Source organism: Giraffa tippelskirchi, chromosome 11 (genome assembly GCF_054371585.1).
Source record: "Giraffa tippelskirchi isolate mGirTip1 chromosome 11, T2T-mGirTip1v1.2.pri, whole genome shotgun sequence".
Classification (NCBI taxonomy): Eukaryota; Metazoa; Chordata; class Mammalia; order Artiodactyla; family Giraffidae; genus Giraffa; species Giraffa tippelskirchi.
Genome location: NC_137285.1, coordinates 78,705,139 through 78,725,071, shown reverse-complemented (window position 1 = coordinate 78,725,071; position 19,933 = coordinate 78,705,139). Strand labels below are relative to the sequence as shown.

Sequence of the window (19,933 nt, the reverse complement as noted above, 5' to 3'; positions counted from 1 at the left end):
GAAAGAGACGAAGAATGCACAGCACTCAGATTCCAAGAAACACCACCACCACCCTTGACCCTTCCCCCATGACCAACTCTGACCTAAAGCCTTTCTCTCCCTCTAACCTATCCCTAAAACATAACCCTCATCTAATCATATACATGTGCATCCCTAGCATCCATCCATCCATCCACACACGAGAGAGAAAGAGGAAGACACAGACGGAATTGAGAAAGGAAAAGAGAGGGACACAGCCAGAGCGAGACACGGAACCAAAGAGAGGAAAGGAGTCGATGGTCCAGACTTTTCCTCAATCTGTCTCGAAGGTAGAAGCAATGACAGCGCCCTTCCACCCCAGAAGGGGGAAAAGGACGGAAGGTTTGGAGAGGAAAAGACAAGAACGCAGGGAGCCAGTAGAAGCTCAGCCACCCGCAGAAGCCGAGCTGGGACACTTCAACAGAATCTCAATGGAAACAGAGGACCAGAAAGTTGGCTACTCTTTTCTATAAGAGAGGGAGACCTTCGAGTCTTCCTTTCGGTCCTCCAACTTGGATGCGGGGTCTCAAAACAGTCAGGAGGGGGAGTGCCTTTTCCTGGGTACCACGGCGCATCCAGGCCTCGTTCTGCCCCATTCTGTGCTGTGCCAGCCCTGGATGGAATCTTTCTTTCTGAAGTCTCAGTGCACGAGCTCCACGTGATATCGGCCCCAGGTGGAAAGGCATGGAGCTGCTCGTAGGCCGACAGGCCTAGGAAGCAGATGGGAGAATGACCCCCACTCTGCAGATGGAGAGACTGGGGAAACCCTGAGGGGCATATGGTTGTCAAGGGCCACACCACTTATGAGAAGAAGGAGCCTGGTCTGAGAGCAGCATGGTCCTCGGAGCTCAGGCCCTGGCTGAACCCAGGCCTCCCCAGGGCTGTGGGCTGGGCCGTGTGGGTGTCACTGTGCCTGCACATGGCCTAAGGGGGGTGATCGAGCAGTCGGAAACCCAGAGATTCCCTTGGGAAGTTTTGGGGAAGGGACCTCAGCACGAACCCCAGGAAATGATGTCACCTGCCGGCAACAGAACCCAACAGAACCCGCAATCCGGGTATCCAGGCCTCCAGAGCGGAGAGGAGCCCCCAGCCAGATCACTTGCTGCCAAGATGTTCTGCTGTTTGCCCCTGCCCAGAGGCCGGGGCCTCAGGAGAGCTCACAGGCAGTGTGCGTGGGCACCCTGTCGACGTTGGCTCAGGACACCCCCGAGAGGCCTCTGGCCCTTTGCCCGGAGAAACAGAAAGGTAACACGGGGAGCCCCAGGCCGGGCCAGGCCACCTCTCCCATGCCACCCGGAAACACCGGGTCCTTTGCCTGTGTGTGGGGATGCGGGTTTCTCGGGCTGTGTCCCCCTCAAGGAAGCCCAGGCGGATGTGGGGTCAGAAGCCTGTGGACAAGTTGTGTCCACACCCCAGGGGAGAGCAGGCTGGGCGGGATGGGGAGAGTGTGGGCAGCGCCGGCCCGCCAGGCTGACCTCACACCCTCAGATGGGTCTCTTTCCTCCCGGGTGGGGATCTGAGCAGACACACGTCTCTGACCCTTCTGGGAAGAGAAGTTCGAGCAGGCAGAAGCAGCGGCTCCACTGGCCAGGCCCAGCTCGGAAAACTCCCAGCATGGCTGGCTGACGGTCACTGTCGTTGCAGAGCTTCCCACGTGATGAGGCCGAGGACGGGGACACCCCATCCAGCTCCCAGAGGGAGGGGTCGGAGCACCACCCACCCGCCCGTGAGGCCCAGTGCAGGCTCCAGGTCAGCGTGCCCACGGAGGCATCAGCCCCACCGGGGGAGACGCGGAGGTGGGGAAGGCCTGCTGCCGAGACACCGCCCAGGATACAGCCGGCGGCCCAGTCTGAGGCTGCCACGGAGCTCAGCACACCCGGCTCCGACCCAGAGTCCAGAGAACCCCGGCCTCTGAGGCACCAGGAGGACCTGGAGCCCAGCACGCCAGAGCACAGAGGTGAGGACGCTGGGGCTGGTGCACGGGAGTGTGTGGGGAGGGGTGCTGAGCTACACAGGGACGAGTCCCCGAAAGCTGCTGCTGGGCCTGCAGCAAGCGCTGGCCTCACACCCCCCGCCCCCCATCTTGCACACTTCAGTCCCAAAAGACATCTGACGCTGGGTATTCTTTGGGAACCTCTTGGAAGGTTTCTGTCCCGGGGTACGCACATGCCAAGGCTGGCCTGTGGGCAAACTTTGCTTCTCCCCCAACTCTAGCACTGGCCTCCAACTGGAACCAGGCTCCACTTCCCAGACCTGTCCCTAAAGAGGTGGTGGCTCCAGGTGCAGGACCCAGGGATCCACCGAGGGCAGATGGAGAACCGAGACTTGCCCTCGCAGAGACACCAGGCCAGCTGGGTACTGGCCAGCACACCGGGCAGATCGGATCTCCGTGCCTGCAGGACCCCCAGCCCCAGGCACTGATGTCCCACCCCCTCAGCGAGAACCTCCACCTCCACGTGCACCTCTACCTGCTCGGGCTTTGGCAAGAGAACCCGAGACAGAGGAGGAGTCACCGCCTCGGCAGGGAGAGCCTGCCCTGGCTCCCGCGCAACACCCAGATGCCCACGATCACTCACCCAGCCCTGCAGGGAGAAAGAGCCCCCGCTCTGGACAGAGACCCAGAGCCCTTGCCGGAAACACCACGTCCACGGGAGCGGTCGGCTCTGCAGCCTCCATCCCTGTCTGCTCACCGTGGATGCCGGCAACTCGGTCTGCCCCCAGGGGACATGGAGTTCCTTTCCCCTGAACTGCTTTGCATTTGGTTTGTTTCCACCTTTCTGGTGATGTTTTATTTTTTGTATGGTTTCCTGTATTTTTGTTGGTTAAGTTGGGATTAGTAAACTTTTTCATCATTGTTGCAATCTGGGATCACTGTTGTGTAACTCTGGTGATACTGTGTTACCATCACCACTTTGTAGTTTCAGACCCGTTCGATCTTTATGCCCCACCCCCCAACAAAGCCTGGATTCAAGGCAAGCACGCCCTGTTCATCCCTCCCCCCGATCCTGAACACAATTTCATCTTTTCTTTCTGCATTCCTTCCTATATTCTTGGTGTCCCCAATCAATGACTCTCAGTGAAATGACTGAAGGAGTGTTTTTCGGACTCTCCACCTACTGTAAGACTCCATTGGAGAGTTCTCATTTTTATGTCATTTGAACTAGCCTTTGATAGCTGAAAGGACGGTGTACGTCCTTTCAAGATACCATGTGCCAAACGAAGCCCTTTTGGCAACTGCCATCATTATCTCCAGGCAGGCATTGCTGTTTGAAGGGTGACATCTCAGCCAGAAGGCAGAGGCTGAGCTCCTCTTGTTGCACCAGCTCCCAAAAGAAGCCAAGAAAGGGAGCTGGAACAACAAACCACCCCCATGCCCAGGAAAGCGTTCTTCATGACAGAAGGCTAGAAAATGACCCAACATCCTTGTGGCCCAGAACCACTCTAGAAAATCACTGTTCCATAAAAAAGAGAAACACATGGGAAGTTCCAAGGAGAGGCAATGCCCAGGGCCAGTGTACTTGAGAGACGGCCTGACCGCTCCGGGGAAGACACGCACCGACGGAACCCCTTGGGAAACAGCAGTGATAGTCCTCACCGTCGTAAGGGTTTCCTCTGGGGACAACCTGCCCTGGGCACCGCACGAGGGAGCAGACCGGCTTCTCTTCCTCTGCCCCCACACCATTCACTCATGAAGGCAGCTCAGGTGTTCTCATGCCCTGCCTGCCTGCCTGCCTGGCTCATCCGTGAGCTGTGACCACCTCCAGGGTAGGACTCCACCTTTTCCTCTCTGTGTACCGTGAATCTGCACACAGTGGGCTTTCAGAACCTTAGGAGACTTGAGCCATTCCCGCTCGAGCCAGAACCCTCCCCAGGAAGGAAAACAGCTGTGGAGTCATTTTGGCCCCAGCACTGGTTCCGAAAGCCTGGCGGCTCCTACAGCCTCTACAGTGTGAAGAGGGAGGTCCCTTTTGACAGAGCTTTCCGGCTCTCAGATCTAAGCTGTTGTTTCACTGTCAGCTGTGTCTTCCGTTGCAGCCAGGTGGGCCACGCTGCTCCAAAGGAGCTCACAAGCTGAGTTTCAAGGGAGGACAGGGATGGCTACAACGTGCTGCAAACTGAGTGAGGGTCCCCACAATCCTCAGCAAAGGTCTGTGGTGTGCAAGTGGGGAGTAGAGGGCCCCCAAGTTCCAAAGGAAGGGAGGTAGTCGGGAGCTAAAGCCCTTGGCTGCTGTGGTAGCAGCTGCAGATGGCAGCTCGTCCACAGTGCACTTCGAATGAGGTCATATGAGCGGGACTCTGGAAATGGCTCCGAAATCAAGAGAAAGGGGTCAGGGTATGTGGGAATCCGGCGGGGGTGGGGGGTGGATGAAGGAAGGTGTCCCTCCTCTCTCCAGTGCAATTTGGTTTGGTGAGTCTCAAAGCTACCAGATGGCACTTCCCAAGTCAGGCCCCCGCAGGAATCAGGGTGGGCTGCCTGCCTCGGCCCCTGCCACAGGGACAAGCCACACCAGTGGCCTCCCTGAGCTCCAATGGCCGGATCTGGGGGGTCCTGTCTGGGTGCACACCTCCTTGCTGTGGCCAAGTTCCCCCCTTCTCTGAGCACCAGCTTCATCCTCTCGAATGAGGACATCGATTGCTACCTTGGCACGTTACTCTCTTCATCCTCTGAAGGCTCATTAGGCTTATCCTACAATTACTAGCTGGCCCGAAGAGATATCTCCTGAATCCAGATTAACCTGGAGTCTCCCAGGCTCATCTGGCATGTCTTCCCTGAAGTCTGCCAAAACCCACACCCTTGCATTTCCAGGGACTCCCCTTAGCCAGCTGGGCAGAAAACCCAGCATGCTTCAAACAAGCTGACAGACAAGTGGGAGAGGACTCACGGGCAGACGGCTTCCCTCAGGTCTCGGGTGGAGCTCTGGGACCAGAGCAGCAACGGGCCATCCCAGGCCCTGGGCTCAGCAGCGCCCTCATTCTCAGGCCGGCGGCTCTGCCCTGAGGGGAGCAGGAACGTCACCAACTGCCGCAGGCGGACCTCAAGCCCCTCCCACTGCTGGAGCCTGACCTGCCCCGGCCCCACCCCTTCCCCTACCCCAGCAGGACGAGAGCTCGTCTTCCCCTGGCTTCCAACGGGAGGCCCGGCCCTGGGCCCCGATTGGGCACTGCCCCAGCCCGGAGCCAATCACAGTGGCCAGGGAGGTGGAACGCACCGATTGGCCAGGGCCAGGTCATGTGACCATACTCCCCAGGAAACTCAAATATTACCAAGGTTCCCTAAGAAACCAATGAACAAAATTATCCAGTAAAGGCAAACCGTACTTTTTAATGAGGCCAATGTCACAGAAAAAAAAAAAAATGCTCCATAGTAAACTGCTCAAGGAAGCTACTAAATAAACTTTCAGAAAAGTTTAGTAGGTTTTTTTTTTTTAAATAGGGTGACGGAGAGATATACCTTTCCCATCTATGTGAATTTAGGTTTAAACTAGATTTCCCTTGGCTGTTATATAAGACAAAAAAACCCACATCACCCTCTTTCACTCCCCGCCACCCCCAAAAAGTGTTTTAATCTATTGAATTTTTGTGTCCTCAGTTGTGTCTGATTCACGGCAACTCACGAACTCTACACAGCCAGGCTCTTCTGTCCATGGAATTCAGGGCAATTTTTTCTGTCCCAGTAAATGCCCACCCTGGGTGATCCAAAGGCAAGGGCTCAGAGGCTCCTGAGAGACTAACTAACTCCTTTCAGCTGAGCACAGAGCTGGCTCCTCACTGGGATGCCTGTGGCCTGGGGCTCCCAGAGGGGAGAGCAGCACTCGCCCCACCGTGTGGTCACTGCTGGAAGTGCAGGCTGCTCCTCACTCCCCCTTGACAGTGTCCCTGAGGGCAGAACAGTGTGAATCGAATCAAGGTGGAAATGCAAACTCCAATGCAACCAACCTTCCCACAAGGTCTCCAAAACCACTCAGGAACAGGGAATTGGAAACTGCAGGGGATGACATGAATGGAGATGGAGACTTGACACCTTACACCGAGTTCACTTCCAGTTATCCCTAGACAAACTTTCCATGAAAACTTGTCACAAATCTAGAAGAACAATGAGCAGAAACCGGACACGTGCTTTGAGTCTTCACACACAAAACTAAAAGGCAGTCCACAAAAAAAACCCAGAGAATACAGTGGACTTTGCAAAATCAAAGATATCTACTGTGGGAAAGACCTCATGACAAAAGCAAAAGACAGGTCATACATCGCGAGACGAATGAGTGGAAACACAAAGCTTATCAAGGATGTGTCTCCAAACAGACAAAGAACGCCAACACAACAAGCCTGTGAAAACTAGGGAAAGGTCTGAAGGGACACCAGACGGAGGAAGACACACACAGAGTATCCCGGATGATGTCCAGCACTGAGGGCCTGAAGAAACAACAGTCTAGTTGCACCCCCTCAGGCCTGTGTGACCGTGGATGAGGCCTCTGTTTCCCGGTGGCTCTGAGACATGGACAGGGAGGAAGGGGAAGAGAAGTCACTTGCATTTCTAATACTCACAGCAAAGTCTTCCAATGAGAAGGGAATTATCACCCCCACTGACAATGCCATTCACTGAAGTGATACCCACGAGTCCATCTACCCCAGAAGGGAAGGATGGACCTGTTCTCACAAAACGGCGAGAGATGGAAGGAGGAAGATCAAGCCCACACCAATCACTGGAAAGAGAAGCTGTGCTCAGGGCTTGAAAGAATTCCTATTGGGAAAATCATGTCACAGCCCCACATGGCAATCCACAGCTTCCATGCTATTCCTCCCAAAATGCCAATGCATTTTCGCACCGAACAAAGAATTGCAAAGGGGGTACGGAAACAGAAAGGAGCCTACATTGTCAATACAATCCGACGAAAAAGCCCCGATACGGACATCCAAGGTTGTGTGAAAGGAAATTAGACGACCAAACTAGGATCCTCAGGAGAGTATCGGAGAAGGCAATGGCAACCCACTCCAGTACTCTTGCCTGGAAAATGTCCTGGACGGAGGAGCCTGGTAGGCTGCAGGCCATGGGGTCATGCAGAGTCAGACACGACTGAAGTGACTTAGCCGCAGCAGCAGCAGCAGCAGGACAGTATGCTATTGGGAATACAACAACACACACAGATCCAGATCGATGGAATAAAGTTGAGGGTCCAGAAACAAACCCCAGCATCCATGGTCAACTCATCTCTGACACAGACGGGGAGAATATCCAAATGGGAACAGGAAAGCCTCTTCAATCAATGTCCATGGGAAAACCAGACAGCTACATCTGAAGAACGCTATTGGTTTTGATCTCATACCACCTCAATATCGGGGAAAAACCTCACCCTAAAGACTGATGTCATGAGATAGCTAGAAAGAAGCGTAGGCCAAAGGCTCCTTAACATCAGAGTCTCCTTGCCATTTGCTGGGCGGAGGTCGAAATGGGTCTCTTCAAGTAAGGGAAAGAGGTAAACGAAGTACACCACTGGGTTTCCATCCAATGGAACCTCTTCACAACAGAGAAGCTAAGCATTCACAAATGCAAAAGATAGGAAACGGAACACGAGAGACTCCTTGCAAGTGGTGTATCTGAGAAGGGGTTCATATGGAAAGAGACGAAGAATGCACAGCACTCAGATTCCAAGAAACACCACCACCACCCTTGACCCTTCCCCCATGACCAACTCTGACCTAAAGCCTTTCTCTCCCTCTAACCTATCCCTAAAATATAACCCTCATCTAATCATATACATGTGCATCCCTAGCATCCATCCATCCATCCACACACGAGAGAGAAAGAGGAAGACACAGACGGAATTGAGAAAGGAAAAGAGAGGGACACAGCCAGAGCGAGACACGGAACCAAAGAGAGGAAAGGAGTCGATGGTCCAGACTTTTCCTCAATCTGTCTCGAAGGTAGAAGCAATGACAGCGCCCTTCCACCCCAGAAGGGGGAAAAGGACGGAAGGTTTGGAGAGGAAAAGACAAGAACGCAGGGAGCCAGTAGAAGCTCAGCCACCCGCAGAAGCCGAGCTGGGACACTTCAACAGAATCTCAATGGAAACAGAGGACCAGAAAGTTGGCTACTCTTTTCTATAAGAGAGGGAGACCTTCGAGTCTTCCTTTCGGTCCTCCAACTTGGATGCGGGGTCTCAAAACAGTCAGGAGGGGGAGTGCCTTTTCCTGGGTACCACGGCGCATCCAGGCCTCGTTCTGCTCCATTCTGTGCTGTGCCAGCCCTGGATGGAATCTTTCTTTCTGAAGTCTCAGTGCACGAGCTCCACGTGATAGCGGCCCCAGGTGGAAAGGCATGGAGCTGCTCGTAGGCCGACAGGCCTAGGAAGCAGATGGGAGAATGACCCCCACTCTGCAGATGGAGAGACTGGGGAAACCCTGAGGGGCATATGGTTGTCAAGGGCCACACCACTTATGAGAAGAAGGAGCCTGGTCTGAGAGCAGCATGGTCCTCGGAGCTCAGGCCCTGGCTGAACCCAGGCCTCCCCAGGGCTGTGGGCTGGGCCGTGTGGGTGTCACTGTGCCTGCACATGGCCTAAGGGGGGTGATCGAGCAGTCAGAAACACAGAGATTCCCTTGGGAAGTTTTGGGGAAGGGACCTCAGCACGAACCCCAGGAGATGATGTCACCTGCCGGCAACAGAACCCAACAGAACCCGCAATCCGGGTATCCAGGCCTCCAGAGCGGAGAGGAGCCCCCAGCCAGATCACTTGCTGCCAAGATGTTCTGCTGTTTGCCCCTGCCCAGAGGCCGGGGCCTCAGGAGAGCTCACAGGCAGTGTGCGTGGGCACCCTGTCGACGTTGGCTCAGGACACCCCCGAGAGGCCTCTGGCCCTTTGCCCGGAGAAACAGAAAGGTAACACGGGGAGCCCCAGGCCGGGCCAGGCCACCTCTCCCATGCCACCCGGAAACACCGGTTCCTTTGCCTGTGTGTGGGGATGCGGGTTTCTCGGGCTGTGTCCCCCTCAAGGAAGCCCAGGCGGATGTGGGGTCAGAAGCCTGTGGACAAGTTGTGTCCACACCCCAGGGGAGAGCAGGCTGGGCGGGATGGGGAGAGTGTGGGCAGCGCCGGCCCGCCAGGCTGACCTCACACCCTCAGATGGGTCTCTTTCCTCCCGGGTGGGGATCTGAGCAGACACACGTCTCTGACCCTTCTGGGAAGAGAAGTTCGAGCAGGCAGAAGCAGCGGCTCCACTGGCCAGGCCCAGCTCGGAAAACTCCCAGCATGGCTGGCTGACGGTCACTGTCGTTGCAGAGCTTCCCACGTGACGAGGCCGAGGACGGGGACACCCCATCCAGCTCCCAGAGGGAGGGGTCGGAGCACCACCCGCTCGCCCGTGAGGCCCAGTGCAGGCTCCAGGTCAGCGTGCCCACGGAGGCATCAGCCCCACCGGGGGAGACGCGGAGGTGGGGAAGGCCTGCTGCCGAGACACCGCCCAGGATACAGCCGGCGGCCCAGTCTGAGGCTGCCACGGAGCTCAGCACACCCGGCTCCGACCCAGAGTCCAGAGAACCCCGGCCTCTGAGGCACCAGGAGGACCTGGAGCCCAGCACGCCAGAGCACAGAGGTGAGGACGCTGGGGCTGGTGCACGGGAGTGTGTGGGGAGGGGTGCTGAGCTACAAAGGGACGAGTCCCCGAAAGCTGCTGCTGGGCCTGCAGCAAGCGCTGGCCTCACACCCCCCGCCCCCCATCTTGCACACTTCAGTCCCAAAAGACATCTGACGCTGGGTATTCTTTGGGAACCTCTTGGAAGGTTTCTGTCCCGGGGTACGCACATGCCAAGGCTGGCCTGTGGGCAAACTTTGCTTCTCCCCCAACTCTAGCACTGGCCTCCAACTGGAACCAGGCTCCACTTCCCAGACCTGTCCCTAAAGAGGTGGTGGCTCCAGGTGCAGGACCCAGGGATCCACCGAGGGCAGATGGAGAACCGAGACTTGCCCTCGCAGAGACACCAGGCCAGCTGGGTACTGGCCAGCACACCGGGCAGATCGGATCTCCGTGCCTGCAGGACCCCCAGCCCCAGGCACTGATGTCCCACCCCCTCAGCGAGAACCTCCACCTCCACGTGCACCTCTACCTGCTCGGGCTTTGGCAAGAGAACCCGAGGCAGAGGAGGAGTCACCGCCTCGGCAGGGAGAGCCTGCCCTGGCTCCCGCGCAACACCCAGATGCCCACGATCACTCACCCAGCCCTGCAGGCAGAAAGAGCCCCCGCTCTGGACAGAGACCCAGAGCCCTTGCCGGAAACACCACGTCCAGGGGAGCGGTCGGCTCTGCAGCCTCCATCCCTGTCTGCTCACCGTGGATGCCGGCAACTCGGTCTGCCCCCAGGGGACATGGAGTTCCTTTCCCCTGAACTGCTTTGCATTTGGTTTCTTTCCACCTTTCTGGTGATGTTTTATTTTTTGTATGTTTTCCTGTATTTTTGTTGGTTAAGTTGGGATTAGTAAACTTTTTCATCATTGTTGCAATCTGGGATCACTGTTGTGTAACTCTGGTGATACTGTGTTACCATCACCACTTTGTAGTTTCAGACCCGTTCGATCTTTATGCCCCACCCCCCAACAAAGCCTGGATTCAAGGCAAGCAAGCACGCCCTGTTCATCCCTCGCCCCGATCCTGAACACAATTTCATCTTTTCTTTCTGCATTCCTTCCTATATTCTTGGTGTCCCCAATCAATGACTCTCAGTGAAATGACTGAAGGAGTGTTTTTCGGACTCTCCACCTACTGTAAGACTCCATTGGAGAGTTCTCATTTTTATGTCATTTGAACTAGCCTTTGATAGCTGAAAGGACGGTGTACGTCCTTTCAAGATACCATGTGCCAAACGAAGCCCTTTTGGCAACTGCCATCATTATCTCCAGGCAGGCATTGCTGTTTGAAGGGTGACATCTCAGCCAGAAGGCAGAGGCTGAGCTCCTCTTGTTGCACCAGCTCCCAAAAGAAGCCAAGAAAGGGAGCTGGAACAACAAACCACCCCCATGCCCAGGAAAGCGTTCTTCATGACAGAAGGCTAGAAAATGACCCAACATCCTTGTGGCCCAGAACCACCCTAGAAAATCACTGTTCCATAAAAAAGAGAAACACATGGGAAGTTCCAAGGAGAGGCAATGCCCATGGCCAGTGTACTTGAGAGACGGCCTGACCGCTCCGGGGAAGACACGCACCGACGGAACCCCTTGGGAAACAGCAGTGATAGTCCTCACCGTCGTAAGGGTTTCCTCTGGGGACAACCTGCCCTGGGCACCACACGAGGGAGCAGACCGGCTTCTCTTCCTCTGCCCCCACACCATTCACTCATGAAGGCAGCTCAGGTGTTCTCATGCCCTGCCTGCCTGCCTGCCTGGCTCATCCGTGAGCTGTGACCACCTCCAGGGTAGGACTCCACCTTTTCCTCTCTGTGTACCGTGAATCTGCACACAGTGGGCTTTCAGAACCTTAGGAGACTTGAGCCATTCCCGCTCGAGCCAGAACCCTCCCCAGGAAGGAAAACAGCTGTGGAGTCATTTTGGCCCCAGCACTGGTTCCGAAAGCCTGGCGGCTCCTACAGCCTCTACGGTGTGAAGAGGGAGGTCCCTTTTGACAGAGCTTTCCGGCTCTCAGATCTAAGCTGTTGTTTCACTGTCAGCTGTGTCTTCCGTTGCAGCCAGGTGGGCCACGCTGCTCCAAAGGAGCTCACAAGCTGAGTTTCAAGGGAGGACAGGGATGGCTACAACGTGCTGCAAACTGAGTGAGGGTCCCCACAATCCTCAGCAAAGGTCTGTGGTGTGCAAGTGGGGAGTAGAGGGCCCCCAAGTTCCAAAGGAAGGGAGGTAGTCGGGAGCTAAAGCCCTTGGCTGCTGTGGTAGCAGCTGCAGATGGCAGCTCGTCCACAGTGCACTTCGAATGAGGTCATATGAGCGGGACTCTGGAAATGGCTCCGAAATCGAGAGAAAGGGGTCAGGGTATGTGGGAATCCGGCGGGGGTGGGGGGTGGATGAAGGAAGGTGTCCCTCCTCTCTCCAGTGCAATTTGGTTTGGTGAGTCTCAAAGCTACCAGATGGCACTTCCCAAGTCAGGCCCCCGCAGGAATCAGGGTGGGCTGCCTGCCTCGGCCCCTGCCACAGGGACAAGCCACACCAGTGGCCTCCCTGAGCTCCAATGGCCGGATCTGGGGGGTCCTGTCTGGGTGCACACCTCCTTGCTGTGGCCAAGTTCCCCCCTTCTCTGAGCACCAGCTTCATCCTCTCGAATGAGGACATCGATTGCTACCTTGGCACGTTACTCTCTTCATCCTCTGAAGGCTCATTAGGCTTATCCTACAATTACTAGCTGGCCCGAAGAGATATCTCCTGAATCCAGATTAACCTGGAGTCTCCCAGCCTCATCTGGCATGTCTTCCCTGAAGTCTGCCAAAACCCACACCCTTGCATTTCCAGGGACTCCCCTTAGCCAGCTGGGCAGAAAACCCAGCATGCTTCAAACAAGCTGACAGACAAGTGGGAGAGGACTCACGGGCAGACGGCTTCCCTCAGGTCTCGGGTGGAGCTCTGGGACCACAGCAGCAACGGGCCATCCCAGGCCCTGGGCTCAGCAGCGCCCTCATTCTCAGGCCGGCGGCTCTGCCCTGAGGGGAGCAGGAACGTCACTAACTGCCGCAGGCGGACCTCAAGCCCCTCCCACTGCTGGAGCCTGACCTGCCCCCGCCCCACCCCTTCCCCTACCCCAGCAGGACGAGAGCTCATCTTCCCCTGGCTTCCAACGGGAGGCCCGGCCCTGGGCCCCGATTGGGCACTGCCCCAGCCCGGAGCCAATCACAGTGGCCAGGGAGGTGGAACGCACCGATTGGCCAGGGCCAGGTCATGTGACCATACTCCCCAGGAAACTCAAATATTACCAAGGTTCCCTAAGAAACCAATGAACGAAATTATCCAGTAAAGGCAAACCGTACTTTTTAATGAGGCCAATGTCACAGAAAAAAAAAAAATGCTCCATAGTAAACTGCTCAAGGAAGCTACTAAATAAACTTTCAGAAAAGTTTAGTAGGTTTTTTTTTTTTAAATAGGGTGACGGAGAGATATACCTTTCCCATCTATGTGAATTTAGGTTTAAACTAGATTTCCCTTGGCTGTTATATAAGACAAAAAAACCCACATCACCCTCTTTCACTCCCCCCCACCCCCAAAAAGTGTTTTAATCTATTGAATTTTTGTGTCCTCAGTTGTGTCTGATTCACGGCAACTCACCAACTCTACACAGCCAGGCTCTTCCGTCCATGGAATTCAGGGCAATTTTTTCTGTCCCAGTAAATGCCCACCCTGGGTGATCCAAAGGCAAGGGCTCAGAGGCTCCTGAGAGACTAACTAACTCCTTTCAGCTGAGCACAGAGCTGGCTCCTCACTGGGATGCCTGTGGCCTGGGGCTCCCAGAGGGGAGAGCAGCACTCGCCCCACCGTGTGGTCACTGCTGGAAGTGCAGGCTGCTCCTCACTCCCCCTTGACAGTGTCCCTGAGGGCAGAACAGTGTGAATCGAATCAAGGTGGAAATGCAAACTCAAATGCAACCAACCTTCCCACAAGGTCTCCAAAACCACTCAGGAACAGGGAATTGGAAACTGCAGGGGATGACATGAATGGAGATGGAGACTTGACACCTTACACCGAGTTCACTTCCAGTTATCCCTAGACAAACTTTCCATGAAAACTTGTCACAAATCTAGAAGAACAATGAGCAGAAACCGGACACGTGCTTTGAGTCTTCACACACAAAACTAAAAGGCAGCCCACAAAACAAAACCCAGAGAATACAGTGGACTTTGCAAAATCAAAGATATCTACTGTGGGAAAGACCTCATGACAAAAGAAAAAGACAGGTCATACATCGCGAGACGAATGAGTGGAAACACAAAGCTTATCAAGGATGTGTCTCCAAACAGACAAAGAACGCCAACACAACAAGCCTGTGAAAACTAGGGAAAGGTCTGAAGGGACACCAGACGGAGGAAGACACACACAGAGTATCCCGGATGATGTCCAGCACTGAGGGCCTGAAGAAACAACAGTCTAGTTGCACCCCCTCAGGCCTGTGTGACCGTGGATGAGGCCTCTGTTTCCCGGTGGCTCTGAGACATGGACAGGGAGGAAGGGGAAGAGAAGTCACTTGCATTTCTAATACTCACAGCAAAGTCTTCCAATGAGAAGGGAATTATCACCCCCACTGACAATGCCATTCACTGAAGTGATACCCACGAGTCCATCTACCCCAGAAGGGAAGGATGGACCTGTTCTCACAAAACGGCGAGAGATGGAAGGAGGAAGATCAAGCCCACACCAATCACTGGAAAGAGAAGCTGTGCTCAGGGCTTGAAAGAATTCCTATTGGGAAAATCATGTCACAGCCCCACATGGCAATCCACAGCTTCCATGCTATTCCTCCCAAAATGCCAATGCATTTTCGCACCGAACAAAGAATTGCAAAGGGGGTACGGAAACAGAAAGGAGCCTACATTGTCAATACAATCCGACGAAAAAGCCCCGATACGGACATCCAAGGTTGTGTGAAAGGAAATTAGACGACCAAACTAGGATCCTCAGGAGAGTATCGGAGAAGGCAATGGCGACCCACTCCAGTACTCTTGCCTGGAAAATGTCCTGGACGGAGGAGCCTGGTAGGCTGCAGGCCATGGGGTCATGCAGAGTCAGACACGACTGAAGTGACTTAGCCGCAGCAGCAGCAGCAGCAGGACAGTATGCTATTGGGAATACAACAACACACACAGATCCAGATCGATGGAATAAAGTTGAGGGTCCAGAAACAAACCCCAGCATCCATGGTCAACTCATCTCTGACACAGACGGGGAGAATATCCAAATGGGAACAGGAAAGCCTCTTCAATCAATGTCCATGGGAAAACCAGACAGCTACATCTGAAGAACGCTATTGGTTTTGATCTCATACCACCTCAATATCGGGGAAAAACCTCACCCTAAAGACTGATGTCATGAGATAGCTAGAAAGAAGCGTAGGTCAAAGGCTCCTTAACATCAGAGTCTCCTTGCCATTTGCTGGGCGGAGGTCGAAATGGGTCTCTTCAAGTAAGGGAAAGAGGTAAACGAAGTACACCACTGGGTTTCCATCCAATGGAACCTCTTCACAACAGAGAAGCTAAGCATTCACAAATGCAAAAGATAGGAAACGGAACACGAGAGACTCCTTGCAAGTGGTGTATCTGAGAAGGGGTTCATATGGAAAGAGACGAAGAATGCACAGCACTCAGATTCCAAGAAACACCACCACCACCCTTGACCCTTCCCCCATGACCAACTCTGACCTAAAGCCTTTCTCTCCCTCTAACCTATCCCTAAAACATAACCCTCATCTAATCATATACATGTGCATCCCTAGCATCCATCCATCCATCCACACACGAGAGAGAAAGAGGAAGACACAGACGGAATTGAGAAAGGAAAAGAGAGGGACACAGCCAGAGCGAGACACGGAACCAAAGAGAGGAAAGGAGTCGATGGTCCAGACTTTTCCTCAATCTGTCTCGAAGGTAGAAGCAATGACAGCGCCCTTCCACCCCAGAAGGGGGAAAAGGACGGAAGGTTTGGAGAGGAAAAGACAAGAACGCAGGGAGCCAGTAGAAGCTCAGCCACCCGCAGAAGCCGAGCTGGGACACTTCAACAGAATCTCAATGGAAACAGAGGACCAGAAAGTTGGCTACTCTTTTCTATAAGAGAGGGAGACCTTCGAGTCTTCCTTTCGGTCCTCCAACTTGGATGCGGGGTCTCAAAACAGTCAGGAGGGGGAGTGCCTTTTCCTGGGTACCACGGCGCATCCAGGCCTCGTTCTGCCCCATTCTGTGCTGTGCCAGCCCCGGATGGAATCTTTCTTTCTGAAGTCTCAGCGCACGAGCTCCACGTGATATCGGCCCCAGGTGGAAAGGCATGGAGCTGCTCGTAGGCCGACAGGCCTAGGAAGCAGATGGGAGAATGACCCCCACTCTGCAGATGGAGAGACTGGGGAAACCCTGAGGGGCATATGGTTGTCAAGGGCCACACCACTTATGAGAAGAAGGAGCCTGGTCTGAGAGCAGCATGGTCCTCGGAGCTCAGGCCCTGGCTGAACCCAGGCCTCCCCAGGGCTGTGGGCTGGGCCGTGTGGGTGTCACTGTGCCTGCACATGGCCTAAGGGGGGTGATCGAGCAGTCAGAAACCCAGAGATTCCCTTGGGAAGTTTTGGGGAAGGGACCTCAGCACGAACCCCAGGAGATGATGTCACCTGCCGGCAACAGAACCCAACAGAACCCGCAATCCGGGTATCCAGGCCTCCAGAGCGGAGAGGAGCCCCCAGCCAGATCACTTGCTGCCAAGATGTTCTGCTGTTTGCCCCTGCCCAGAGGCCGGGGCCTCAGGAGAGCTCACAGGCAGTGTGCGTGGGCACCCTGTCGACGTTGGCTCAGGACACCCCCGAGAGGCCTCTGGCCCTTTGCCCGGAGAAACAGAAAGGTAACACGGGGAGCCCCAGGCCGGGCCAGGCCACCTCTCCCATGCCACCCGGAAACACCGGGTCCTTTGCCTGTGTGTGGGGATGCGGGTTTCTCGGGCTGTGTCCCCCTCAAGGAAGCCCAGGCGGATGTGGGGTCAGAAGCCTGTGGACAAGTTGTGTCCACACCCCAGGGGAGAGCAGGCTGGGCGGGATGGGGAGAGTGTGGGCAGCGCCGGCCCGCCAGGCTGACCTCACACCCTCAGATGGGTCTCTTTCCTCCCGGGTGGGGATCTGAGCAGACACACGTCTCTGACCCTTCTGGGAAGAGAAGTTCGAGCAGGCAGAAGCAGCGGCTCCACTGGCCAGGCCCAGCTCGGAAAACTCCCAGCATGGCTGGCTGACGGTCACTGTCGTTGCAGAGCTTCCCACGTGACGAGGCCGAGGACGGGGACACCCCATCCAGCTCCCAGAGGGAGGGGTCGGAGCACCACCCGCTCGCCCGTGAGGCCCAGTGCAGGCTCCAGGTCAGCGTGCCCACGGAGGCATCAGCCCCACCGGGGGAGACGCGGAGGTGGGGAAGGCCTGCTGCCGAGACACCGCCCAGGATACAGCCGGCGGCCCAGTCTGAGGCTGCCACGGAGCTCAGCACACCCGGCTCCGACCCAGAGTCCAGAGAACCCCGGCCTCTGAGGCACCAGGAGGACCTGGAGCCCAGCACGCCAGAGCACAGAGGTGAGGACGCTGGGGCTGGTGCACGGGAGTGTGTGGGGAGGGGTGCTGAGCTACACAGGGACGAGTCCCCGAAAGCTGCTGCTGGGCCTGCAGCAAGCGCTGGCCTCACACCCCCCGCCCCCCATCTTGCACACTTCAGTCCCAAAAGACATCTGACGCTGGGTATTCTTTGGGAACCTCTTGGAAGGTTTCTGTCCCGGGGTACGCACATGCCAAGGCTGGCCTGTGGGCAAACTTTGCTTCTCCCCCAACTCTAGCACTGGCCTCCAACTGGAACCAGGCTCCACTTCCCAGACCTGTCCCTAAAGAGGTGGTGGCTCCAGGTGCAGGACCCAGGGATCCACCGAGGGCAGATGGAGAAGCGAGACTTGCCCTCGCAGAGACACCAGGCCAGCTGGGTACTGGCCAGCACACCGGGCAGATCGGATCTCCGTGCCTGCAGGACCCCCAGCCCCAGGCACTGATGTCCCACCCCCTCAGCGAGAACCTCCACCTCCACGTGCACCTCTACCTGCTCGGGCTTTGGCAAGAGAACCCGAGACAGAGGAGGAGTCACCGCCTCGGCAGGGAGAGCCTGCCCTGGCTCCCGCGCAACACCCAGATGCCCACGATCACTCACCCAGCCCTGCAGGGAGAAAGAGCCCCCGCTCTGGACAGAGACCCAGAGCCCTTGCCGGAAACACCACGTCCACGGGAGCGGTCGGCTCTGCAGCCTCCATCCCTGTCTGCTCACCGTGGATGCCGGCAACTCGGTCTGCCCCCAGGGGACATGGAGTTCCTTTCCCCTGAACTGCTTTGCATTTGGTTTGTTTCCACCTTTCTGGTGATGTTTTATTTTTTGTATGGTTTCCTGTATTTTTGTTGGTTAAGTTGGGATTAGTAAACTTTTTCATCATTGTTGCAATCTGGGATCACTGTTGTGTAACTCTGGTGATACTGTGTTACCATCACCACTTTGTAGTTTCAGACCCGTTCGATCTATATGCCCCACCCCCCAACAAAGCCTGGATTCAAGGCAAGCAAGCACGCCCTGTTCATCCCTCCCCCCGATCCTGAACACAATTTCATCTTTTCTTTCTGCATTCCTTCCTATATTCTTGGTGTCCCCAATCAATGACTCTCAGTGAAATGACTGAAGGAGTGTTTTTCGGACTCTCCACCTACTGTAAGACTCCATTGGAGAGTTCTCATTTTTATGTCATTTGAACTAGCCTTTGATAGCTGAAAGGACGGCGTACGTCCTTTCAAGATACCATGTGCCAAACGAAGCCCTTTTGGCAACTGCCATCATTATCTCCAGGCAGGCATTGCTGTTTGAAGGGTGACATCTCAGCCAGAAGGCAGAGGCTGAGCTCCTCTTGTTGCACCAGCTCCCAAAAGAAGCCAAGAAAGGGAGCTGGAACAACAAACCACCCCCATGCCCAGGAAAGCGTTCTTCATGACAGAAGGCTAGAAAATGACCCAACATCCTTGTGGCCCAGAACCACTCTAGAAAATCACTGTTCCATAAAAAAGAGAAACACATGGGAAGTTCCAAGGAGAGGCAATGCCCATGGCCAGTGTACTTGAGAGACGGCCTGACCGCTCCGGGGAAGACACGCACCGACGGAACCCCTTGGGAAACAGCAGTGATAGTCCTCACCGTCGTAAGGGTTTCCTCTGGGGACAACCTGCCCTGGGCACCACACGAGGGAGCAGACCGGCTTCTCTTCCTCTGCCCCCACACCATTCACTCATGAAGGCAGCTCAGGTGTTCTCATGCCCTGCCTGCCTGCCTGCCTGGCTCATCCGTGAGCTGTGACCACCTCCAGGGTAGGACTCCACCTTTTCCTCTCTGTGTACCGTGAATCTGCACACAGTGGGCTTTCAGAACCTTAGGAGACTTGAGCCATTCCCGCTCGAGCCAGAACCCTCCCCAGGAAGGAAAACAGCTGTGGAGTCATTTTGGCCCCAGCACTGGTTCCGAAAGCCTGGCGGCTCCTACAGCCTCTACGGTGTGAAGAGGGAGGTCCCTTTTGACAGAGCTTTCCGGCTCTCAGATCTAAGCTGTTGTTTCACTGTCAGCTGTGTCTTCCGTTGCAGCCAGGTGGGCCACGCTGCTCCAAAGGAGCTCACAAGCTGAGTTTCAAGGGAGGACAGGGATGGCTACAACGTGCTGCAAACTGAGTGAGGGTCCCCACAATCCTCAGCAAAGGTCTGTGGTGTGCAAGTGGGGAGTAGAGGGCCCCCAAGTTCCAAAGGAAGGGAGGTAGTCGGGAGCTAAAGCCCTTGGCTGCTGTGGTAGCAGCTGCAGATGGCAGCTCGTCCACAGTGCACTTCGAATGAGGTCATATGAGCGGGACTCTGGAAATGGCTCCGAAATCAAGAGAAAGGGGTCAGGGTATGTGGGAATCCGGCGGGGGTGGGGGGTGGATGAAGGAAGGTGTCCCTCCTCTCTCCAGTGCAATTTGGTTTGGTGAGTCTCAAAGCTACCAGATGGCACTTCCCAAGTCAGGCCCCCGCAGGAATCAGGGTGGGCTGCCTGCCTCGGCCCCTGCCACAGGGACAAGCCACACCAGTGGCCTCCCTGAGCTCCAATGGCCGGATCTGGGGGGTTCTGTCTGGGTGCACACCTCCTTGCTGTGGCCAAGTTCCCCCCTTCTCTGAGCACCAGCTTCATCCTCTCGAATGAGGACATCGATTGCTACC

General features: G+C 55.6%; 3 protein-coding genes and 1 long non-coding RNA gene across 4 annotated transcripts in view; 3 read left to right on the top strand and 1 right to left on the bottom strand.

Annotated features, from left to right (window-relative positions):
• LOC145527777 (uncharacterized) overlaps positions 1-19,933 on the bottom strand; it is a 170,297-nt gene that overhangs the window by 149,876 nt on the left and 488 nt on the right. The window contains exons 2-3 of the long non-coding RNA XR_014069858.1: positions 12,539-12,650; positions 4,902-5,013 (exon numbers count right to left, since the gene is read on the bottom strand). This is a non-coding gene — a long non-coding RNA (uncharacterized LOC145527777). The remainder of the gene's footprint in view (positions 1-4,901; positions 5,014-12,538; positions 12,651-19,933) is intronic.
• On the top strand, positions 1,086-5,722 carry LOC145527732 (uncharacterized). The gene is made up of 3 exons (XM_081545798.1): positions 1,086-1,263; positions 1,663-1,975; positions 2,233-5,722. The coding sequence occupies exons 1-3, from the start codon at positions 1,129-1,131 to the stop codon at positions 2,853-2,855; spliced, it is 1,071 nt and encodes a 356-aa protein (XP_081401924.1). The 5' UTR covers positions 1,086-1,128; the 3' UTR covers positions 2,856-5,722.
• On the top strand, positions 8,727-10,509 carry LOC145527739 (uncharacterized). The gene is made up of 3 exons (XM_081545806.1): positions 8,727-8,896; positions 9,296-9,608; positions 9,866-10,509. The coding sequence occupies exons 1-3, from the start codon at positions 8,762-8,764 to the stop codon at positions 10,486-10,488; spliced, it is 1,071 nt and encodes a 356-aa protein (XP_081401932.1). The 5' UTR covers positions 8,727-8,761; the 3' UTR covers positions 10,489-10,509.
• Positions 16,028-19,788, top strand: LOC145527715 (uncharacterized). Its single transcript, XM_081545777.1, has 3 exons — positions 16,028-16,533; positions 16,933-17,245; positions 17,503-19,788. Exons 1-3 carry the CDS (start codon positions 16,123-16,125, stop codon positions 18,123-18,125), a joined length of 1,347 nt encoding a protein of 448 aa, XP_081401903.1. The 5' UTR covers positions 16,028-16,122; the 3' UTR covers positions 18,126-19,788.